Consider the following 24048-nt stretch of genomic DNA (forward strand, 5'->3'; position numbering starts at 1 on the left):
TTCAAGGATGTACCTCCTCTAGTCTGCTGGAAAGAACTGGAAGATTAATTAGAGCAGAATTAAAATGATGGAGTAGAACTGTACAGGTGAAGATAATACCATCACTACACACAGGCCTAGCTCCTGGTATCAAATGAATATTGAATTGTTTAGAGGCATCAACACTTAAATTGAAAGAAAAAAAAAAAAAAGGATGAAAGATCTAAATTATTTTTCCTGATCTAAAGCAGGGGACATTTCACTGATGTTTGGTCATCACACCAGCATAAAAAAGTACTGTATCATGTATATGAAAAAGCTCAGAATTACCAAAGCACATTCCTGAAGCTAAAACATTTCCCTAATTCTTTTAACTACAAAACAAAACAAAACAAAAAAACTGGGCAATGAAGAATTGCCTGTTATCCATTTACCAGAATTCTGGATCCGCCACGTTTTTATAAATTGAGTATCTGGAGGTATCGACTCCCCTTCTCCTATGGTGACATCTTCAACAAACGACATAGAGGGCACACTGATGTTTGGGCTCTCAAAGTCATAATAGGCGCCAATTGCTGCTTGTAGGTTCCTACAAACAAAAAGAAAAGACAAAAGACTTTAGTCCTGTCCAGATTATATTATCCTGATTGTCAAACAAATGGAAAATGCTTACTTCTCAGGACTTGTTATCAAACCGAAGGCTCTTGGTATATAAATCTTCAGAGCCACCGATTCTGGCTGAGGAACAACAGGGAAAAACCCAGGACTAACAAACCTGTGCAACACTTTTCTCCCAAGGTGCCCACATAAAAAGTAAGAAACATCAGCATCATCAACAACAATATGAAGAAATCTCTCTTTTACCCACAAGGATAGCAAGTACGGGTAAAGAAAAAGAGAGCTCCTCTATAAATGTGCCTGGGATTCAAAAAAGCTCGATTTTAAAAAACATTCCAAGTACTTAATTTTTTGAAAAGGCAGTACATGCAGATGGTTCAGAAAGTTTTGTACAGTGAAAACTAGCCATCTTATCTCTTCTTTCCTATACACACATACCCATAATTGTTCATATCACTTTCTTAAATACCCTTCCAGAACTTCCTTATGCATATACAAGCAAATGATATTCTTTCTTCTTCCCCTTTTACACAATTAGTGATATATTATACATTGTCCTTTGCTTTATTCCCTTTATTCCCATGAAGACATTCCTCTATCAGTACACAGTGAATATTGTTTTTTATAGCTGTATCCAATGTACAGATACATCATTACTTATGTAACGAGTCCACTTATGAGTTTGTTTCCAATCTTTAATTCTTCCATAAATAAGCTTAAGCACATATCGTTTATATATATATATGCAATATATTATATATATATGTATATGCAAATGCATCTGTAGGATAAATTCCTATAAGGGATACTGCTAGGTCAAAGAGCATGGATTTGTGGTTTTAATAGATGTATCTAAACTTCCCTCAATAAAGCTGTACACTTAATGAATGCTCCCACCAAGAATGTATGAGTGTATATTCCCTCATTTGTTCATCAACAGTGTTCCTCCAAAATTTTAGATCTGTGTCAATCTGACAGGTAAAAGGGAAGATCTCAGTAAGGCCTTAAAATGGTTTTCTCTTGGGGTGCCTGGGTGGCTCAGTCAGTTAAGCACCTGACTCTTGATATCAGCTCAGGTCATGACCTGGTCATGGGATCCAGCCATGTGTCAGGCTCTGTGCTGAGTGTGGAGCCTGCTTGGGATTCTCTCTACCTTTTGCTCTGCCCCTCAACAGTTAGCGCGCACGCGCTTTCTCTCTCTCTCAACATAAATATTTTAAAAATAAATAAAAAATTAAAACATTGATGTTTCTTATTTTAAGATGGTTTTATCTTATTACTAGAAAGGTTAAGTATCTCTTACATGTTTTTATAAGCTTTTGTAGTTTCTGTTTTGGAAGCACCATTTTGTAAATGTTGGTGTTCTTTTTAATTACTCATAAACCCCCTGATGTCAGAAGGAACTACCAAGCATACAAACCAGAGTCCCTAATTGAACAGAAACACATGATTGACAGCGTGTTCATCCATGCCAGAAACCAAAGGCCACTAAGGGGTTTGAGCAAGCTGTATTCATTAGAAAGATCAAAGAAATTGTTAGTAATTACATTAACCGCTCCTCTTAAGGTCTTACTTAAACTAGTGACATCATCTCCAGTCCCCACAGTAGACAACAACACAAATTGCATTTTTCTAAACATAACCCAAACATAAGCCAATGGATCCAGTGGGTTGTTTTTAATTATACATAAACATAGCATGAAATAAGCTCTGACAGTATACAACTGTTCAACAGACATACTATTAACAGCAAATACTTTTCTGCTGGGGGCCTGCCTGCTCCTCCAGGTGTTTGCAGCTGCCAGAAAGGAGGTCTATATTTAGAGCAGCTGCCTCAGGTCAAGTCTCATGCATTGGTGGCCTGTCATATTAGTCGTATTGACTGGAATTACACCACCAACAACTGCCTGCCTGTTGTGTGTGTACTAGATAAAATATACATGCAGCAGAGCTGGGCCAGGGGCCAAACTGTTTGCTTGACTATTCAATAGGAAGGCTTGGACTTTAGTCTTCTCAGCAACTTCCTTCACTAGCTGACTGTGATCCAAAATGAGTAATACGTGACTGGTCAAACTTGGGGACGCCCAGCCTCTACCACCCACAAACAGGCCTTAGGAGTGTATCTGGAATCAGTCTCACACTTAGGAATCAGGGATAAAATGAGGAAAAGAAAAATAAGCCTAGTTTGCATTTTGTTCTTCTGAAAACTCTGTGTAAAAGCTATGTGTCCACCCTTTTATAAAGGTGATTTTTCTGCCACAGAACTCCAGCAAGTAGCCTGCTGAATTGTTTTCTGTTCACTTGGCTGTAAAATATGCTTGGGAGGGAAGAAACTATTTGTGCACTCAGGACAATTGCCAATTCTCATCCCCAGCATGTGTCATATTTCACCACTTGGCTCTGCCTGATATCAGAAAGGACTTCAAGACCACTGCAGCAGAAACATGAATAAGTTCAACTACCTTACGCAAATCTGTCCCCCTAACTCAAATCTTGTTTCACACAGACCAACTCATCCCACAGCTAAGTCAACAAAACCATTCCTTTGTACCTGTATTATATACATAATTCAGCCAGAGAAAGATTAAGAAACACTTTTAAATCCCAAAGTGAAAATGAAAGTACTAAACTGGACTCCTGGCAGGAAGCAGGAGTAGAGGATGACAAAGCAAATTAACTTCCCAAGTACAAGGCCAAGAGTGGACTTTAGCCCAGTGGTGCTCTAACCCATATGGCAGGTACACAGTTCAAAATGTGGGTACACAGTTTCTCCCACTTGGACCACTTAGATCACTGCCTGACTGGACCAAGCAACGGCAGAAATAGACCAAACAGCTCCAATTCAATGTGAGACCAAGTAGATATGATAGCATGTATTCCCGTTCAAATCAACATAACTCAGCTATTATTAGCCAACAAGAAATTCTACGTGAAATAGAGTTGGCTGAGGAAATGGGAAAAGGGAGAACACAGACTCTGTATTCAGCCTAGTCTGAAAGTTTAAGCTTCCAGGTTCCTTCACTGTTTGCACTCGAAGAAGTTTTAACATGATTTCAGATTAAACCAAAAGCACCCTGAAGAACAAAGGAAGGCAGTGTACCAACGGGGAAAAGGGCACAGGCCAAGATGATGGTGATGGCTGTGAATAAACTTAATGCCACAGAACTGTACACTGAAAAATGGTTAAAATGGTAAAATTTTACATTGGCTTTGTTTGGAGGCAGCTCCTACACCTGGCTGTGGGTCTTTGAACAAGGGGCTATGCATCTATGTCCATTTACTCATCTACAAAGCTGAGTTTTTTGTATCAAAAGGCTGACTTATATTTTATATTACCAAGTTGGCATTATAGGGCTGGCTGTGCAGACTGCATGAGACAACGTGTGTAAATGCCTTAGGGTTGGTGTTCAACCAACATTTAATAATGAGCATTTATTCATGTGCTAAGCACTCAACCTGAGACTAGGGATAAAACAGCTAGCAAGACAGGCGAGGCCCCTACCTTTACAAAGCCTATAGTCCAGCAGACTGCAGCAAACCAGGGACATTCAAAAAGGGTAACACCAACTGCCTCTCATACTGAGGCTATCAGCCCAAGGCAGCTTTTCCTACTTGAATAAAAAATGGGCTTGGTGCACAACAGCTTCAACTATTCCGATAATCAGGTTAACCTGATTCAGTGTAGAAGAATTTGGTGATGTTGATAAGTGTTCTCTCATGAAATGCAGTTTTGTAACTCAGAAGCAATATTGCCAAACATTAATTTTATAGAGGAGGCCTTAATGCACTGACAGGTAAATAATTTGCCCCAGGCTAGACCGTCAATTATTAGGAGAATTTATTCAAAGGCATAAAACTTTTAACTTATCCAGAACTTTCCAATTACCTAGTAACACTCTGAACACTTTGTTTTCTTTTATATATATGTGAAAAAATAATATTTTATTTATTTTATTTTATTTATTTAGAGTGAGCAAGCGAGCAGAAGGGGCAGGGAAAAGAGAGAATCCCAAGCAAGCTCCACACTATCAGCATGGAGGCTGATGTGGGGCTTGAACTCACAAACCGTGAGATGATGACCTGAGCCGAAGTCAGACACCTAACCGACTGAGCCACCCAGGTGCCCCTGAACACCTGATCTTAAGAACATAATAATTACCATCACAAATTCTATAAACAAATTAGTTGTAACCTTCCCTTAAATTGAACTACTGAAAATGGTCAAGTATCTAACCTTGCAAAAATTCACAAACACAGAACATTTATTTTTGTACAATGTATATACATACATAGGTCAGATTACTGATATTATGAAGAAAATTCATCTATGTGCTGAATATATAGTCAGGAACATCATCCAAAAATATGGAGGTAGAAAAGAGTTAAGAAATTCAGGAAATCAGAATTCAAGAGGGAGTATCAAAAGTCTAAGTATTAGCTCAGATTCCCAGGAAAATAAAATTAGGTATCTTTTCTTTCCATTCTCTGAACAAAAAACTTAAAAAGATCCAAATTATTTAAGAGAAAAAGAAAACTACCCAAATTTTGGGCACAAATGGGAAATCAGAATAATGAACTAATCCAGTTAAGCACAAACAGCAGCATCTTTGGACTGTAAGCAATACTTATTCCAAACCACAAGAAGTTTCTCTCACCTTTGCAATGCCAATGATACTGCTACTAAGGCCACAAGCCCACGAGTGTGACTGCAATTATCTCTGAATGATTGAAAAATCTGACTAGAAAAGGGATCAATAAAATAGGTAAGGGTCTTACTAGGGCTTTCCAACGTCAACTCAGTGGGAATTAAACACGGAGACCAGAAGAGTCAATAAGTAAGTACTTGTGACTACTGTGAAGAAACTAAAAATTCATTAAACCAAAAAGATGACTGCAGGTAGGGAACAGGAGTGGGCTAAAGAAGACTCCATATTTTCAAACCTAAAAGTTAACTTGTGGATGACACTATTTAGTATGTGAACACAGTGAGAAAAAAAAAAGAACTTGTGAACATTTCATTAAGAGGAGCAAGTTCACACCAACATTTACCCACTTCTTAGAGCCTTAGCAAGTCCAAGATTGTTTCTTCTCTCCTCTTTTCCTGGCTATCTATTGATCCATTATTTTTATTACTTTTTAGAATTTATCCTTTTTGTTGTTGCTATTTATTTTTGAGAGAGACACAGAGCACGTGCAGGGGAGGGGCTGAGAGAAAGGGAGACACAGAACCCGAAGCAGGCTCCAGGCTTTGAGCTGTCAGCACAGAGCCCGATGCGGAGCTTGAACTCACGAGCAGTGAGATCATGACCTGAGCCGAAGTTGGATGCCCAACTGAGCCACTCACGCGCCCCTAGAATTGATCTTTCTACCTACCATCAGCAGTTATACCTTTTCCAAATAGAAAGTAAAAACCAAGCATTCTGCCATGAAAAGGCAAGGTGGTGGCACTGTTCTAGATTTAAAGAGATATAACAACCAAAAGGAATACACGGTCTTTGAGGTCCTTGATTGGATTCTGATTTATTAAAAACACAAAAAAAGGGTTATAAAAGACACATGTGGAGACAACTAGGGAAACTTAAACACAGATTAGATATTTCTTATTAGTAAAAATTTTTGTAAATTATTTTTGTATCTCAGTATGTGGTTACTTGAAAGAATACCTATTTTTAGGGGTACCTGGGTGGCTCAGTCGGTTAAGCGTCCGACTTCGGCTCAGGTCATGCACAGGTCATGGGTTCAAGCCCTACATTGGGCTCTATGCTGACAGTTCAGAGTCTGGAGCTTGCCTTGGGTTCTGTGTCCCCCCCTCTCTCTGCTCCTCCCTCATTCATGCTCTGTCTCTATCAAAAATAAAAGTTAAAAAAAAAATTTTTAAATGCCTATTTTTAGGAGAAGCATGATGAAATATTTAAGGATGAAGGGTTGTGACGCCTACAACTTTCAAATGATTCAGAAGATGTTTATATAGAGAAAACAGAGTATGACAAAAATGTTTACCACTGCTGAATCTAGGTGGTAAGTATAAGGGTAAACACTACAATTCTTTAAATTTTTCTGTAGGTTTGAAAAGTTAATAAAAAGGCAAATGAAAAAAAAGAGAGAAGGAACCCTTTTTCCTGCCACTGGAAGATATCAAGAAAATTCAGTAAGTAGAATTCATCTTGGAAACATGAGGAGACCTACTGGGATGGGGATGAGGTTGATATGTTAAGGATGATCAATCAGGAAGAGGGAAATAATTGTTGTGTGCTTGATGATATAAACCACTAAATTAAATCTGGCAACCCCAGAGCCAACTTACATTGGGTAATTCTTGTCATCGGAGATAATAAAATTAGCTTGTTAGTTTAAAAAAAAAAAAAAAAAAGATTCTAAAGACACTGCAAATTCAACACTGGCATTACAGAAGTTTAGTTTCTAAGTGCCTTTAGATAATATGTCATGATCAACTATTTTCTCTTTTTAAAAAAAATTGAGGTGAGATTCAAATAACATACAATTAACTAAAGTATATACTTTAGTGTTATTTAGTGTATTTACAATGTTGTGCAACCACTACCTCTAGTTTCAAAACTTTTTCATCACCTCATACCCAGTAAGAACACCCATTAAGTAATCATTACTGATTCCTCCTTCCCCCTATTCCCTGGCAACTACTAATCTCTCTCACGAATCTGCCTATTCTGGATAACTTATATGAAAGGAATCATATAATATGTGACTTTGTGTGTCTGGCTTCTTTCACTTAGTGTTATACTTTCAAGATTCATCCCAAATTGTAGTATGTTGATCAGTATTTCATTCCTTTCTATGGCTGAATAATATTCCATGAAATGTATACAACCACATTTTGTTTACCCATTCATCTGTTAATGGGCATTTGGGCTATTTCTACTTGTTGATTATTATGAGTAATGCTGCCGCAAACATTCACATACAACTGTCTGTGTGAGCATATGGGTTCATTTCTCTAGATACACACCTAAGAGTAAAACTGTTAAGTCATATGGTAATTCCATGCTTAACTTTTAAAAAAATTTTTTAATGTTCATTTATTTTTGAGAGAGAGAGAGAGAGAGAAAACATGAGCAGGGGGAGGGCAGAGAGAGAGGGAGATGCAGAATCTGAAGCAGGCTCCAAGCTCTGAGCTGCTAGCACAAAACCTGATGTGGGACTCGAACCCACCAACCATGAGATCATGACCTGACTGAAGTTGGCCGCTTAACCAACTGAGCCACCTAGGCACCCCTATGTTTAACTTTTGTGTGTATTTTTTTTGTTTTTTGTTTTTGTGTTGGGAGGGGAGGGGGGAGAGGCAGAGGAGAGGGAGAGAGAATCCCAAACAGACTCCATGCTCAGTGCAGAGCCCGATGGGAGGATGGATCCCACAAACCTTGAGACTATGACCTGAACCAGGCACTCAACCAACTGAGCCACACAGGCACCCCATGCTTAACTTTTTGAAGAGTCACCAAACAGTTTTCCATAGCAGAACCATTTTACATTTGCACCAGCAATGTACAAGTGTTCCTATTTCTCCAAATCCTCGCCAACACTTTTTTTTTCCAATTATAGCCTCCTACTAGATGTGAAGTAATATCTGACTGTGGTTTTGATTTGCACTTCCTTAATGACCAATGACCATAAACATCTTATTTACTTGTTGGCCATCTGTATATCCTCTTCAGAGAAATCCTTTGTTCATTTTTTGACTGAGCCGTTTATCTTCCTATTGATGAGTTGTAAGAGTTCTTTATATATTCTGGACAGTAGACCCTTATCAGATAGACAACTTACAAATAAGCTGGTTTTTCTCTTTTTTAATAATGTCCTTAGATACACAGAAGCTTTAATTTTGACAAAGTCCAATTTATCTAGTTTTTCTTTTGCTGCTCATGCTTTTGATGTCAACTCTAAGAAATGATTGCCAAATCCAATGTCATGCTGATTTATCCCTATGTTTCTTGTAATAGTGTGATTGTTTTAGCTTTTATATTTAGGCCATTTATCTGTTTTATTTAATTTTTTTAATGTTTATTTATTTTTGAGACAGAGAAAGAGAGAGAGAGAGCATGAGAGAGGTAGGGGCAGAGAGAGAGGGAGACACAGAATCCGAAGCAGGCTCCAGGATCTGAGCTGTCTGCACAGAGCCCCACGCGAGGCATGAACTCGTCAACCGCGAGATCATAACCTGAACCAAAATCGGACACTCAACCGACTGAGCCACCCAGGTGCCCCATTTTATTTAATTTTTGTATAAGGAGTGAGGCAGGGGTCTAACTTCATTCTTTTGCCTGTGGTTATCCAGCTGCCCCAGCACTGCATGTTGAAGAAGATCAATTATTTTCGAGGGAAAAAAACAAGCCAGACAAATCTTGGGTATGGATAGGATCCTTCGCTATTTAAGACCCTAGCTCTTGGTGACTCTTGGTGACACTTTACATGTCAAGTCCAATCAATGGTGAAGCTCAGATTTGGGTTAAGTGGGAGAGCAAGTTGAGACACGCGTGGCACCTCACCATACCTCAAGTGTGGTATATCCGTATGCTCACGATCACCCTAGATGATATCTCCTAATCCCACCAAACAGTTTCTAGGACTAAAGGAACCAACAGTATTTATCTTAGAATCTGTCAAAGTATATTATAAGCACAAAGTTTTTCATTCTTTGCCAATCAGTAAGTATACAACATTTACTCATTTTTTTTTTAATTTAAGTTTTAACTCATTCACGACTATAGGTACTGTAAGCATAAAAATAAATAAGACAAAGTCTGCTACAAAGGAATGTAAAATCTATTAAGAAAGATTTGGGAACAGATAATCACAACTCAATGTGATAAATGTCAGAGAAGAAACAACCAAGGAATATGAAAGTACAGAGGAGGAAACACCTAATTCAAACTTAGTAACTGAGGGAAAGCTTCATTAACAAGATCATATCAAAACTGATGGACTTGTTAACCACCTAGAGGAATGAAGGAGCAGTTAAATAGAGGGAGAGTGCGTGCAAAGGCCCACAGATGAAGAAGAGCTGCCTCTTCTCTCTGGGATTGCTGTCCTTGTCCACAGGAGAGCACATATAAAATAAGAACATAACATATTAATAAATCAGTCTGCTCTAAGCCACAACTGATAGTCCAGGAATGAATGCCTGACCCAAAGCTGAATCTATCTGAACGCTTCCCCGAGAACTTTGGGACTGGAGCTGAAAGAGATGGCAATCTCTCCCTGTACTGGGAACTTTTTAGTGCCATGTTTTGCCCATGGGACTAAAAGACACAGAAAAGCAGTCTTCAGAGAAAAAAGACCACAAACTCACAAGCAGCCAGAAAAAGAGAGGACTGACAACGTTCAAGTCCCTGGTTCTGGTTGTTTTTGAAGCCCAAATGAATTTCTTACGTTCTAAGATATCCTCCCAGTATCCTCATTATTCTCATTTTCACTCAGGCTAGTGTGACAAAGTTCTGTTCACCACTTCTAAAAAGTCCTAACTGATACAAGACTGAGGTATTGCAAAAGGAACAAACCCTAAGTGTGTGACAAAATGAAGAGGCCTCTCCCACCTCGGGCTGAGAAGCCAGCAGTCCTTGTGTGTGGCAAAGCAGTTGGTTACACTCCTTATGCACTCCAAAGCTACATGATGCTTTAGGAGCTTTGGGCGACAAAAAGAAATTGCCCACAGAAGACTATGCTAACTTCAGTAAGGTTCTACAAAACAATCCAATCTGCAAGACACCATCCTGTCCAATCCAGTCTCCTAGAGGGGAGATATGACAAATAAGACAAGAATATAATGATTAAGCAAAGGCCTTTCTGCCCTAAAGCCATGGATCCGAAACCTCTATTGATCAGATAATTACTCTGCTGAAATTCACCAAGTGAATTCTTTGTGCCACTAAGAAACAGGGAGACCCTGATGAATAGGATGTAGATAATCCCTTTCAAAACCTTTGCATAGGGTTCCCCCAAACTGCCATTCCCTCCCCTCATTATAAAGTGTATCTGACAGAAATAAGGCTGGGGAGGGAGTAAATTTATGGAGATAACATTCCACAGAGGTTTGAGAAAGCTCTAAATCCAGAATTTTCCACCTGCCCTGAGGTAGAGACCTTTAAGCCAGGAAGATAAGCAAAACTAAGGAGAATTAACCTGGTCCCAGGTATTCTCTTCAGTCTCTTTTTAGAGACTAAAAAGCCTAAATATTACTGGGGTTGGGTTTCAAAGGGAATGCACCAACATGCAATGGATAAGCAGTGAACTGAAGTTTGAAAAGAGTGCCATCATCAGGAGGCTGTAATTCTTTAAGTGTGAGTTATTTTTGAGAGAAAGAGCGTGCAGCAGAGGGAGAGAGAGGGAATCCCAAGCAGGCTCCACACAGGCAGTGCAGAGCCCTACGTGGGGCTCAAACTCACAAACCATGAAATCATGACCTGAGCCAAAACCAAGAGTTGGATGCTCAACCAACTGAGCCACCCAGGCACTCTAGGAGGCTGTAATTATTACACTCCTAGTCAAACCCTAGGTCCAAAAAGTGGCATCTTATTGGAAGGAGAAAGCTAAAGCAGCACAGCCCTCATAAAAAGAACTATCTCCCATCCTGTCCCCTGTGCTCCTCTCAAGGATGGTCCTGAGTAATATCAGACATGGTAAATCTTTTGGGGGCAAGCCAGGCTAAAGCCTTCAATCTTCTAACAGTGAAATGAGTTAACAGGTGACCACGAGACTTGTTGATTGTATTTTACTGCTCCTGTCCTGTAGAAGATAGCACATGCTCTGTATTCTTTCTGCTTATAACCCCCAGCTGAGAATAGTGCCCAGCACATAGAAGGTGCCTAATAAATGGAATAAACTGTAACCAAAATATAGTATTTTTCCTTTCTCCTTTTTATCTGCTTTTCCTCTCATGATGGGATTATATTAGAGAGGGTAGAGGAAGGATAACAATAAAAGAAAAAAACTATCATTTAGCCTACAGGCTGCAGGATCATGCAAATGTTTATCTGGACCAATCAAGAACAAAACAAGGAAAGCACGGCTATCATCCTGAGGCCTTCAGCTGGTGGGATGGGGCACCTTTAACAATAAGTCAAAGTATGATAGCTGGACCTGGCTAGAATCATATCCCATTGGGGAGAGATATGACAGCATTTGTAGTTGTTACTTGTTGAGACAATGCTCTCATTTCCACATAGGATTCCTCAGGACACAGCGAGGTCATTCCACAGTTAAGTGACGGTGGGGGCACCCCAGAATTTAGAAGTGAAAGTTTTTCCCATAGTATATGAACTATAAACTACATATTTGGGAGCTTTGGACAGTCACAGTTCCATTCAGCAGAGATAGAAGACCACTGCAAACACCTACATAGAACATACAAAGAAACCAGAAATATTAAAAAAATTGTTAATATTTACTTATTTTTGAAAGAGAGAGGGGAAGAGAATGTGCACATGAGCAGGGGAGGGACAGAGAGAGAGGGAGACAGAGGATCCCAAGCAGGCTCTGCCCTGACAGCTGAGAGCGCAATGGGAGGGCTCAAACTCACCAACCATGAGATCATGACCTGAGCCGAAGTCAGATGCTTGACCAACTGAGCCACCCAAGTGCCAGAAACCTGAGTTATTTTAAAGTCCAGTTTTTCCTGAAGCCCAAACATATTCAGGTCTTTGGGTTCTGTGTAACATAGCAACATCTTTAAGGTACCTCCCCCGACTCCAACATACACACCTTTAGCATTATCCAGTTTGAAGTGAGTTTGGGAGTGCCTGGGTGGCTCAGTTGGTTGAGCGCCCAACTCCTGATTTGGGCTCAGGTCATGATCCCAGGTTTGTGGGACTGAGCCCCACGTTAGGCTCTGCACTGAATGTGATTCTCTTTCTCTCCCTCTGCCCCTTTCCCCTGCTTGCACTCTCTCTCTCTAAAAATAAATAAACAGGGGAGCCTGGGTAGCTCAGTCAGTTAAACATCTGACTCTTGATTTCAGCTCAGGTCATTATCTCATGGGTGATGGGATCGAGCCCCATGTTAGGCACTATGCTGTTAGCATACAGCCTGCTTAGGATCCTCTCTCTCCCTCTTCTCTCTGTCTCTCCCCCATTCACACACTGGCATCCTCTCTCTCTCTCTCTCTCTCTCAAAATAAACTCAAAAAAAATTTTAATAAGTAAATAAAATTAAAAAATAAAAATGGAGTGATTCTGTTACCTACAACATAATAGGTCTAGATTAATCCAAAATTACATAGTGAGTTCCAGGGATAGAGTCTGTACATGTGGTGCAAAGTCTATTATAAGAGGCAGAAGAGGAGCTGGAAAGGTAAATTAAAACTTAACTCAGATCCAGGAATCCCACTTTGGGGTATATCCCCCAAAGAACTGAAAGCAGAATCTCAAAGAGATAACTGCACATCAATGTTTAGAGCATTATTCGTAACAGCCAAAAAGTGGAGGAAAGCAAGTCTCCAACAACAGGTGAGCAGATGAATAAAATGGTATACACATACAATGGAATATTATTCAGTCTTTTTTTTTGTTTGTTTTTTAAGTTTATTTATTTTGAGAGAGATGGAGAGGGGGGAGGCAGGCAGAGAGAGAGGGAGAAAGAGAATCCCAAGCAGGCTCTGCTCTGACAAAACAGAGCCTGATGCAGGGCTTGAACTCACAAACCCTGAGATCATGACCTGAGCCGAAATCAAGAGTCAGATGCTTGGCCAGCTGAGCCACCCAGGCACCCTAAAATATTATTCAGTTTTAAAAAGAAAACCTGGGAGCGCCTGGGTGGCTCAGCTGGTTAAGCATCCAACTTCAGCTCAGGTCATGATCTCACAGTTAGGAGTTCGAGCCCGTAGTCAGGCTCTGTGCTGACAGCTCAGAGCCTGGAGCCTGCTTCAGATTCTGTGTCTCCTTCTCTCTCTGCCCCTCCCCTGCTCACGCTCTGTCTTTCTGTCTCTCAAAAATAAACATTTAAAAAAAAAAAAAAAAAGGAAAATCTGGGGTGCCTGACTGGCTGAGTCAGAAGAGCATGCGACTCCTGATTGTGGGGATTGTGGGTTCTAGCCCCGTGTTGCATGTAGAGATTACTTAAATAAAACTTTAAACAAAATAAAGGAAAATCATAGCTAAACTTTGAAGACGTTATACTAAGTGAAATAAGCTGTCACAATTGTTCCACCTATATGAAAGTAATCAAATTCATAGACACAGAAAGTGGAAGGATGACTAAAAGGGGCAGAGGGAAGGGGGAAATGGAGAGTTACTGTTTAATGGGTAGAGTTTCAGTTTTGCAAGACGAAAAAGTTCTGAACGTTGGTTGTACAACATGCTTCCCACAACTGAACTGTACATGTGAAAACGATTAATATGGCATCTTTCAGGTTATATGTACTTTACCACAACTTTTAAAAAATTTAATCAGGATGGGACCAATATGTTTCATTAAGAAATTTGGACTTCTAAAAGCAAAAAAGAGCATCTAAAAGTTTACCAAAGAAACTTTATTGAAATATAGTTTACATAGCATAAAATTCACCCATTTCAAGTTTACAATGAGTTTTTAGTAAAGTCACTGAATTGTAAAACCATCACCATGTTTTAGAACATTTTCATCAACCCCATAATGTCCTACTCTCCGTAACATGTAAACATTAGGGTACATGAATTAAGGCTGCTAATCAGCTGACCTAAAATGGGGAAATTATCCTGGATTATACCAGGGAACTCAATGTGATCACTTCTTTAAGAGTGGTCTGAGGGAACTGGAAGAGAGAACCAAGGAGACAGCAACAGGAGGACTCAGTGACTTTGAAGATGGAAAAATTAGGCCATAAGCCAAGGAATGCACGTAGCCCCTGGAAGCAAGAAAAGACAATAAAAGGGATTCTTTTAGCAAGAGCACAGCCCTGATAACACCTTTATTTTAGCCCAGTAAGACCCATTGGGACTTCTGAATTCCATAATTATAAAATAATAAATTGGTGGTTTTTTTAAAACCACTGTTTGTGGTAATTTACTACAGCAGCAAAAAACTATGAATGTCTATTTGTTATATTCTATTTTGCTACATATTTGAAAATATTCATCACAAAAGGAAAAAAAAACTATGAATATGAAGCAGACTAAAGAAGGATCACAATTTAAAAAGTGCTGAGTCATTTCCTTCATCATAACTCCACTTTTAAGAACCCAATTACCCATTAAAGATGCATATTTAGAAATAACTCCCATTTTTCTTACTCCCAACTTAACAGTCATGAATATTTCCTAAAAAGTAAACAATCACTAGGTTCAGTGCCAACTGAAATTTTTTAAAATACTAACTAGAACGGCCCAGAGGAGACATGAAACGTATGATACCCAAAAAGTCCCAGAATGACGAACCGAAAACGTGATTCAGACAAAAAGCTATCTTCATAAACAAAACATCTGTGGTTTATTGTTGTTCATGAAACTTTCTTTGGGACATAATTTTAAGTAGCAGTTACGAAATGATCAGGTAAATCTATAATTATGGTTTTCAAAAGTATGTTTACCTAACAGAAAACTTACAATAAGCCAGCAATGGTCAAATGCATCTTATCCTGCTGCCTAGTCAGAGAGCTAACACTAGAAACTTCGGGGGGGGGGGTGTTTTCTAAAAAAGGACAAAGTGCCTAAAAGCTAAACTATAAACAAATACTCCATTCTCAAATGTTTCCGCATACAGAGAAGAATGCATGAGCTTTGAAAAGAAATACTCTACACCTTTGATTAAAATGCTCTATACCTGTCTAAGTGTCTTACCTTTGCAATTTCTTGATGGCATGCTACAGAGGCCTGCTTCAAAGCCTCTTCAGTTTCACCTCCCCTAAAGAACAATGCCAACCACACCATCTTTGGAGATAATAAAAAGTAAACCTCAGTATACCTCATCTCCAAAAATGTGTACTATGGTACACGTCTAAGAGTGAATCTAAAACCCTTATGTTTTCAATCTTATTTTCTCCCTTAACAAAAAGGTAAATAAACCTTGACCAAGTTCTATGTAATATGATAAAGCCAATGCAATTTATCATCACTACCAAATAATGCCACATGGCATTAATGCCAACTCTACTCATTCTTCAGCCAACCCATCTCCAAATACTCTATGGTTATATTTGGCTACTCTCTGGTACATGAGATAGGTACCTTTAAAAAGCTACATACTTACAGCTAGGAGACTAAACTAAATTAGATGAAACTTGGTGAAATACAATAAATGCAGATTTTATGATAGCTCACAAACCTAAGAGGAACAAGCCCCTCCCCCCTTTTTTACACACTAATAAAATGACAGTATAAATATGTCAGAGATTGCTGCCATTTTTGGTAACCACTGAGAAAAAACAAGGAAGACAACATTTAAAGACTATTTCCTTTAAAAGTTCTATGACACTTGCAAACAATCTCACATACTCTTTAATGTTTTCATGTTCTCGGCAACTAGCTACAGATGACAAATAGTCTAGATAGCTCATCCAACTATGGCATTTTTATACATTACAGAAGAAGAGGATTTTTTAAAAAATAGCTACTTACATGACACTGCATACTTACCACCAGTTAGATTACTACCAAAAAATCACAAATCCATCCAAAAGAAAACAGAAAAAAAAACTATCCAATTTGGTTTACAAAGAAAAACTAAAAATTGAGGAAAAAAATGTTCTATAGCTTTTGCTAATTCTTCCTTAAAAAGAGTGGTCTCTCAAAGAGAGAAGAGCAGCAAACATCCCAAAATAATGGAAACACAGCAAAGGAGCTTATATATTTCAGGCTTCACAAAAGTCAAGGAGATCTCTCTCTTCAGTACTTTTCTTGGGATCCTCTGTGGCTGAGGGTAAGGCAAATAAATACACTTACTTCCACACTATTAGGATACGCTAAAAAATAAGCATAGGGGCGCCTGGGTGGCTCAGTTGGTTGAGCATTCAACTTTTTTTTATTTTTCAACATTTATTCATTTTTGAAAGAGAGAGAGAGAGAGAGAGAGAGAGAGAGAGAGACAGAGCGAGCATGAGTGGGAGGGACAGATAAAGAGGGAGACAGAATCTGAAGCAGGCTCCAGGCTCAGTCAGCACAGAGCCCAACACGAGGTCAAACTCAACTCACAAACTGAGAGATCATGGGCCGAAGTCAGACGCTTAACCAACTGAGCTACTCATGTACCCTGAGCATAGAACTCTTGATTTCAGTTCAGGTCATGATCCCAAGGTTGTGGGAGTAAGCCCCGCATTAGGCTCCAAGCCAAGCATGGAGCCTACTTCAGATTCTCATTCTCTCTCTCTGTCTCTCAATCTCTATCTCTCTCTCTCTCTCTCTCTCTCCCCTTTTGCTCCTCTCCGCCACTCATGCATGCTCTCTCTCTAAAACTAAACAAATAAATAAATAACCAACCAAAAATCTTCATTCCCCATAAAATCCTTCATGATCGAATTGGTAAGTTCCACTTAAATATCAACAATAACTTTACAAAAGACTTGCCAATAAATGAAGAAGGAACAACAAAATTAGAAAATTACCTTTTTGCAACCCACTCAAGCAATAAATGACTCAGGGCAAGGATCATCAATGGATACTAATACAGTTGGGAGAAAGACTGCTGGGGAAAAGGATACACTCAGTCTTTCACAGATTACTTACTAATTACAAAGGAAAAAAAGAGGTAGATGCTATCTTAAGCAAATATTCAAATTTAGCATAATAATGGGACAAACTACAACATTTACCTCCTGATGTGATGCAAGAGAAGACATAGGATCATCCATGTATTCTAACAAAAAAATGTTTAACCTGAACCTGTGAGGAAACAATCAGACTAATCAACAATATAGGACATACTAGTGGACAAATGGGCTGGACTCAAAAAATGTCAATGTCATAAAACATCCAAATGACAAAGGTGAGTGAAACTTGCTCTAGATTGAAGGCAAGTAAAGAGACATGACAACCAAATATAGCATGAGATGTATGAGAAGATCCTGGATTTAAAAAAAAGTTATAAAAAACATTTTGTGAACAAATAGGAAAATCTAAATACGGAATGTATATTGGATAATACTAATGTTTCCATGCTAAATTCCTAGAGAGTGACAATAATATTACAGTAATACAGGATGAGACCACTGTTCTTAGAAGATCTTTACTGAAGGGCTAAGGGCTGAAATGCCAACCTCTCTGCAATTTATCTCAAATGGTTAAACAAAAAACATATAAATCTAGACAGAGTATTCTTATATATTGCTGGTGGGAATGTAAGTGGTAGTTGCTTTGGAAAAGAATTAAATATAAAATGGTAGTTACTCGTAAAAAAGTTAAATACAAAATAGCAATCCAAGGACTGGGTGGGCTCAGTCAGTTAAGCATCTGACTCTTGATTCTGTCTCATGTCATGATCTCACTGTTACTGAGTTCAAGCCACAGGACTCTGCACTGGCAGCATGGAACCTGCATAGGATTCTTTCCCTGTCTCCCTCTGCCACTCCCCTGCGTGTGCTCTCTCTCTCTCCCTCTCTCTCTCCGAAAATAAATAAACCTTTAAAAAAAAAAAAAAAGTTGGGGTGCCTGGGTGGCTCAGTCAGCTCAGGTCATGATCTCACAGTTTCTGAGTTCGAGCCCCATGTCAGATTTTATGCTGACAGCTTGGTGCCTGGAGTCTGCTTCAAGTTCTGTGTCTCCCTCTCTCTCTGCTCCTCCCGTCACGCTGTCTCTCTCTCTTTCTCTTTCAAAAATAAACATTAAAAACAAAAAATTTAAAAAAATAAAAGGAATTCATTTCTAAGTATCTACTCAAAAGAAATTAAAACATATGGGGCACCTGGGTGGCTCAGTTTAAGCCACCATCTCTTGATTTCGGCTCAGGTCATGATCTCACAGTTGTGAGTTCAAGCCCTGCGTGAGGCTCTGTGATGGCAGTGCAGAGCCTGCTTGGGATTCTCTCTCTCTCTCTCTCTCTCTCTCTCTCTCTGCCCCTCCCCTGCTCTTGCATGCTCACTCTCTCAAAATAAATATTCTTAAAAATATATAAAAATTAAAAAACATGAATGCTTCACAAACAATATGCTAAGTAAAAAAAGCCAGATACAAAACACCACCTATTAGATGATTCTACTGATATTAAAGGTGGAGAAAAGACAACTGTTTAAAGACAGAAAAAAGATCAGTGGTTGCCTGATATTGGGGCATGGTAATGGGGATTAACAGTAAACAGGCAGAAGAAATTTTACTGTATGATGAAATATTATACAACTGGATTCTAGTGATGGTTCCTCAATTCTGTAAGCTTACTAACAATCATTCAAGTATCCACTTCAACTGGGATAATTTATGCTGTGTAAACTGTACTTCAGTAAAGGTACTTAAAAATAAAACAAATGTGGTAAAATGGCGATTATATAGGTATTCATTGTGCTAGTCTTTCAATTCCTCAAAATAAAAAGTTGCGAGATCAGAATGAACTCCGCAAAACACACGCACACCCCAAATTTAGTGTTCATTAACTGCAGATTACCTAAAGGAGGTAAAGAACACTGGGATCTAGAGCCAATTTTTATACAAGGATTTGATTAACAACTTTTCTCAACTTAGGTGTTATTTTTTCCTAATTACATTTATTTATTGTAGAAAATTTAGGAATTAAAGAGAAAAAGATCAAGAATTAAAGTATAAAAAGGAAATGAAAGTATAAAAAAGGAAATAAAAGCCAACTATAAGCTCATAGCCAATGATAACGATTTATAATTTGTTCTTGATCCTTCAGGTAAAACAGTTCCATTTCACCAAAGAAAAGCTATCTATATATGTAACATCATTACAACCTGATCAATTATTCAATTGGCATGTTGAAATTTTATATCACATCCCAATCATATAAATCATAATAAAAATGAAAAGGCAAAACAGAAAATTTTAGAGACAAATCCAATGTTTCCTTTCAGTTTCCAATGAAAAATTGCATGCACTGGCGTCAACTCTCCCCCAAAGTCCCTCCTAAAATATAGGTATGCAGGGTGTGTGGATGGCTTGGTCGATTTAGCTTCCCGACTTCTTTGTTTCTGCTCAGGTCATAATCTCACCGTTCGTGGGTTCAAGTCCCTCATTGGGCTCCACACTGACAGTGCAAAGCCTGCTTGGGATTCTCTCTCTCTTCCTCTCTCTGCTCCCTCCCCTGCTTGCTTGCTCTCTTTCAAAATAAATAAGTAAACATTAAAAGAAATAAAATAAAGGCAGGGACTCCTGGGTGGCTCAGCCAGTTGAGCATCTGACTTCAGCTCAGGTCATGACTTTGCAGTTCACAAGTTTGAGCCCTGCATCAGGCTCCGTGCTGACAGCTCAAAGCCTGAAGCCTGCTTCGGATTCTGTGTGTCTCTCTCTCTGCCCCTCCCCGACTGGTTGGCTGGCTTGCTTGCTTGCTTTCTCTCTCTCTAAAATAAACATTAAAAAAGCTAAAATAAAATAAAATACAGGTATGATGCTATAGATTGAATGAATGTTTGTGCCCTCAAATATTCACATGTTGAAACCTAACTCCCAATGTGATGGTGTTACAAGGTAGAGCTTTTAGAGATAATTAGGTCATGAGGGTGGAGCCCTCAAGAATGGGATTAGTGTCCTTATAAAAGACACCCTAGAGAGCTCCCTCACCCCTCAACTTCGTGGGGTTACAATGAGAAGTCAGCCATCTGTGAACCAGGATCAGACCCTCACCAGATACCAAATCTACTGGCACCCTGATCTGTGATTTCCCAGCCTCTAGATCTTGTGAGAAATAAATGTTTGGTGTTTATAAACCACACAGTCTATGGTGGTTGCTTTTGTTATAGCGGCCCGAACAAACTGAGACAAATGGGGAGAAAAGTCATAAATTCATGAGGACAAAGTGAACAAGTGAGGAAGCAACATTTGATGCTCTGGAAGGTAGACAAACAAGTGGTAAATGACTTAGCCAACCTGAGAAAGCTGAATCCTCCTCAGCCAGCAGTGGGGAAAAGTAGAGAAGCAACCCGACTTAAAATGAGGATTCCCAAAAGGTTCAGGAATTAACAGCACCGGGTACCCTACAAGTGAAGGTGAAGATATGGATAAAAACAGGAGAGGTTATGCATTTGCCTAAACCCAACCGTTAGATCTGTCTAAACACTGCACACGTAGCCTGGTGAATGCCCCACCCTGGAGGAAATGGGTGGGGCTTTTTAAAGCTTTCACTTAAAAACTACAATCAGGTCCACAGCTTCCAATCCACTTTCTGTGTCCTACTTTTAAATAGGAGTAGACAGCCAAGAACAACCAAATACTTAAGGTAAAGCATTGAATATGAAAGAAAAAGACTAAAAAGTAAGCAAACAAAAATGGCAACTTGAAGATCTCCCACCAAACAGAGCAAAAAAAAAGAGTCAAAAGATGAAAAGAGAAAAGACAGAGGACCAGACCGGAAGATCCACTATCTGAAAAATAGGAGACCTAAGAAAAGAGAACACAGAAAATGAAGGGAAAGAAATCAAAGGATTAATTTAAGAAATCTCCCAAGAAAAAGAAGACAGTTTCCGGACTGAAAGGGCTCTCTAAAGCTGAGCACAAGGTATGAAAATACATGTTGAAATGTATCCCCATCAAACTTGAGAACACCAGGGACACACAGCAAAGTTACCAAAAGCTTCCAGAGAGGGAAAAGACAGGATTCATACAAAGAACAAAGTATCAGAACAGCATCACATTTCAACATTTCCACGGAAAAAAAGAAGACAAAAGAGCAGTGCCTTCAAAATTCTGAGAAAAAAATATTTCCAACCTTAAAACTGTTACCTAAGCAAACCTGGATATCAACTAAGCATCAGAGTAAAATATAGTTTCAGAATACAAAAGTCTCAAATTTTATCTCCTCTGCACTCTCAGGAAGTTTAAAAAAATGGGGTCCAGGAAACAAGGTTTCCAACAAAGGGTGGGGAGTAGGAGGAGTGTGAAAGAAATCCCCAGGGTACCCAGAATAAGAGCTGTGCAGCACACTCAGAGCTCAACCAGTCCAGATCAGAGTAGGTCAAATGCTCTGGAAGAAAGTTCTTCAAAAAGGTTAAACTGATACAACACCGTCTGAACCTATGAAGAAGAGATTCATGGTTGGTAAGGACTTTGAGAATGACTTAGGAAAAAAATATCTAAGAGACTGAACAAACCAAAAGCCTACACAATTATTACCCTTGGGGCAGCAAAAGATTGTACAGAAAGGGAAAATGAATCTAAGTATACTAATAGCTCGAGTGTCAGTAAGCATTTAAACAGTTAAAACAACATAGACGCTGAAAACTGACTTCTCTAAATTACAAACACTTAAAATGGGAGAATGGGAGACAGGGTAAGTGAAACTAACAATTACCATGTGCCAGGGCACAGCTCTAAATCTTTACACATGTTAATTAATTAATCTTCAGATAAAAAAGGATATTGTCTTTATATATGAGGAAACCAAGGCACAGAGAGGGTAATAACTTGCCAAAGTCACACAGACAGTACATAGCAGAAACTCTGAACTTTGCTCTTTACCACCACACTGGCTATCAAAGAATGAAATCCTCATCTCCCTGTGGGAAATAAACAGATTATAGTTAAAACAGAAGAAAAAAAAATCAATAGAGAGGCAAAAATCTCAAAATCAGTTGAAAGAATTGAAAAAGATTGCTTCTGGGAACTGAAAGAAGGAAAAGGGGGTCTAGAATTCCTGGTTCTTTTAACAAGCCTGTAGAAATTTACTTTACTCTTGGAAACTATGTGCATTTATAACTTGGAAAAACTGAAAAATTACAAGAAGATGTACTTGCCTTTAAAAATATTTTAAGCAAACCTTAAAACTCTTATTCAACCCTAGAAAACTGGACATAAACAGAGGAAAAAGTGCAAAAACAAGCCCAAGTGTGTGTGTGTGTGTGTGTGTGTGTGTATATATATAAACATTTGATACATGATAAAGGTAGCATTTCAATCTTTGGGAGGAAATATGAATTTCTCAAAAAAATGGAAACCAACTAATCATTTGCAAAACATGTTAGGATATGGACCTCCCAAAACACTGCCAAATACATTTTAACTATATAAAAGATTTATGTAAATTACGCAATCATAAAGAAAACAGAGGTAAATAATAATTATGTAACAATTATGTGGGGAAAAGATTTATAAACATGAAACCAAAAGCAGAAATGAAAAAAGAAAAGATTGCTGGATTCAATTTCATAAAAATTCACAAAGAAAGCGCCACAGAGTTAAAACAAAACAAAACAAAACAAAACGTTATAAGCCAAGTTAAAAGAAACTGGAGGAAAGGCAAGTATTTAATAAGAAGTCCATTTCCTTAATATATAAACAACTCAAGTTAATGAGAGAAAGAATAACACTCCAGTTGAGACAGAGAAGAAAACACAAATAAGTCACAGAAAAGTACAAATGGCCTCAATAAAGCTGGGGGAAAATACAAATAGCCAATAAAGATATGGAAAGATGTCCTACCTCATTCATAATTAAAGCAATACAAATTAAAATGAATACATTTTAACCTGTCAACCAGCAACAATGTAAAGACAAAGATCATTCCTGGTTGATAAAAGTGTGGCAAAACAAGGACTCTTGGGGCGCCTGGGTGGCTCAGTCGGTTAAGTGTCCAACTTCAGCTCAGGACATGATCTTGCGGTTTGTGAGTTTGAGCCCCACATCAGGCTCTGGGCTGACAGCTCAGAGCCTGGAGCCTGTTTCAGATTCTGTGTCTCTCCCTCTCTCTGCCCCTCCCATGCTCACTCCGTTTCTCTGTCTCTCAATAATAAATAAACCTTCAAAAAAAAATTTTTTTTTAAAAAGCCAAGGACTCTTGTGCAGGGACAGTAAAAATGAAAATTGTTACAATATTTTTGGAGTCAATTTGATGTTACCTATCAAAATTTAAACTGCCCATACACCCAGCCCCACCAATTCCACTTCTAAAACTGTACCCACAAGTATACAAAGATACCTGTACCAGAGCAGCTTTATAAAAGCAAATACTACCTGGAAACTAGCTGTCCATCACTAAGGAAATATTTAAATTAAATATAGTCAGCCACAATGAATAAATACCATGCACCCATTAAAAAAAATGATGTCCACAGTATACTGTGAAGTTAAATAAGCTAACGTATATATACTATATATAATACATATACCTAGGTTCTGTGTGTGTGTGTGTATGCGCACACACAAGTTTTCAAGTGTAAGGGAGGAGAGAAGACCTCTACAAGAGATGGTACACCTACAGATCATGCTTTCAGAAAAATTCTTGACAACTGAAGTAGATGATGGATCTGAAATGACCTGGCCTAAAGTCCGTACTTAACAATATATCAAAGTTTGTTTTAAGGCGCTGTGGAGGAAAAAACTTCCCAAAAAGACCTAACATTTAAGATCTAAAGAC

At 38.7% G+C, this 24048-nt stretch overlaps 1 protein-coding gene across 2 annotated transcripts in view; it reads right to left on the reverse strand.

Annotated features, from left to right (window-relative positions):
• ILRUN (inflammation and lipid regulator with UBA-like and NBR1-like domains) overlaps positions 1-24048 on the reverse strand; it is a 95766-nt gene that overhangs the window by 57675 nt on the left and 14043 nt on the right. For both annotated transcript variants that reach the window (XM_042986156.1, XM_042986157.1), the window contains exon 2: positions 414-568. In XM_042986156.1, coding sequence (XP_042842090.1) covers positions 414-568 — 155 coding nt within the window. The remainder of the gene's footprint in view (positions 1-413; positions 569-24048) is intronic.

The sequence above is a fragment of the Panthera tigris genome, chromosome B2 (genome assembly GCF_018350195.1).
Source record: "Panthera tigris isolate Pti1 chromosome B2, P.tigris_Pti1_mat1.1, whole genome shotgun sequence".
Classification (NCBI taxonomy): domain Eukaryota; kingdom Metazoa; phylum Chordata; class Mammalia; order Carnivora; family Felidae; genus Panthera; species Panthera tigris.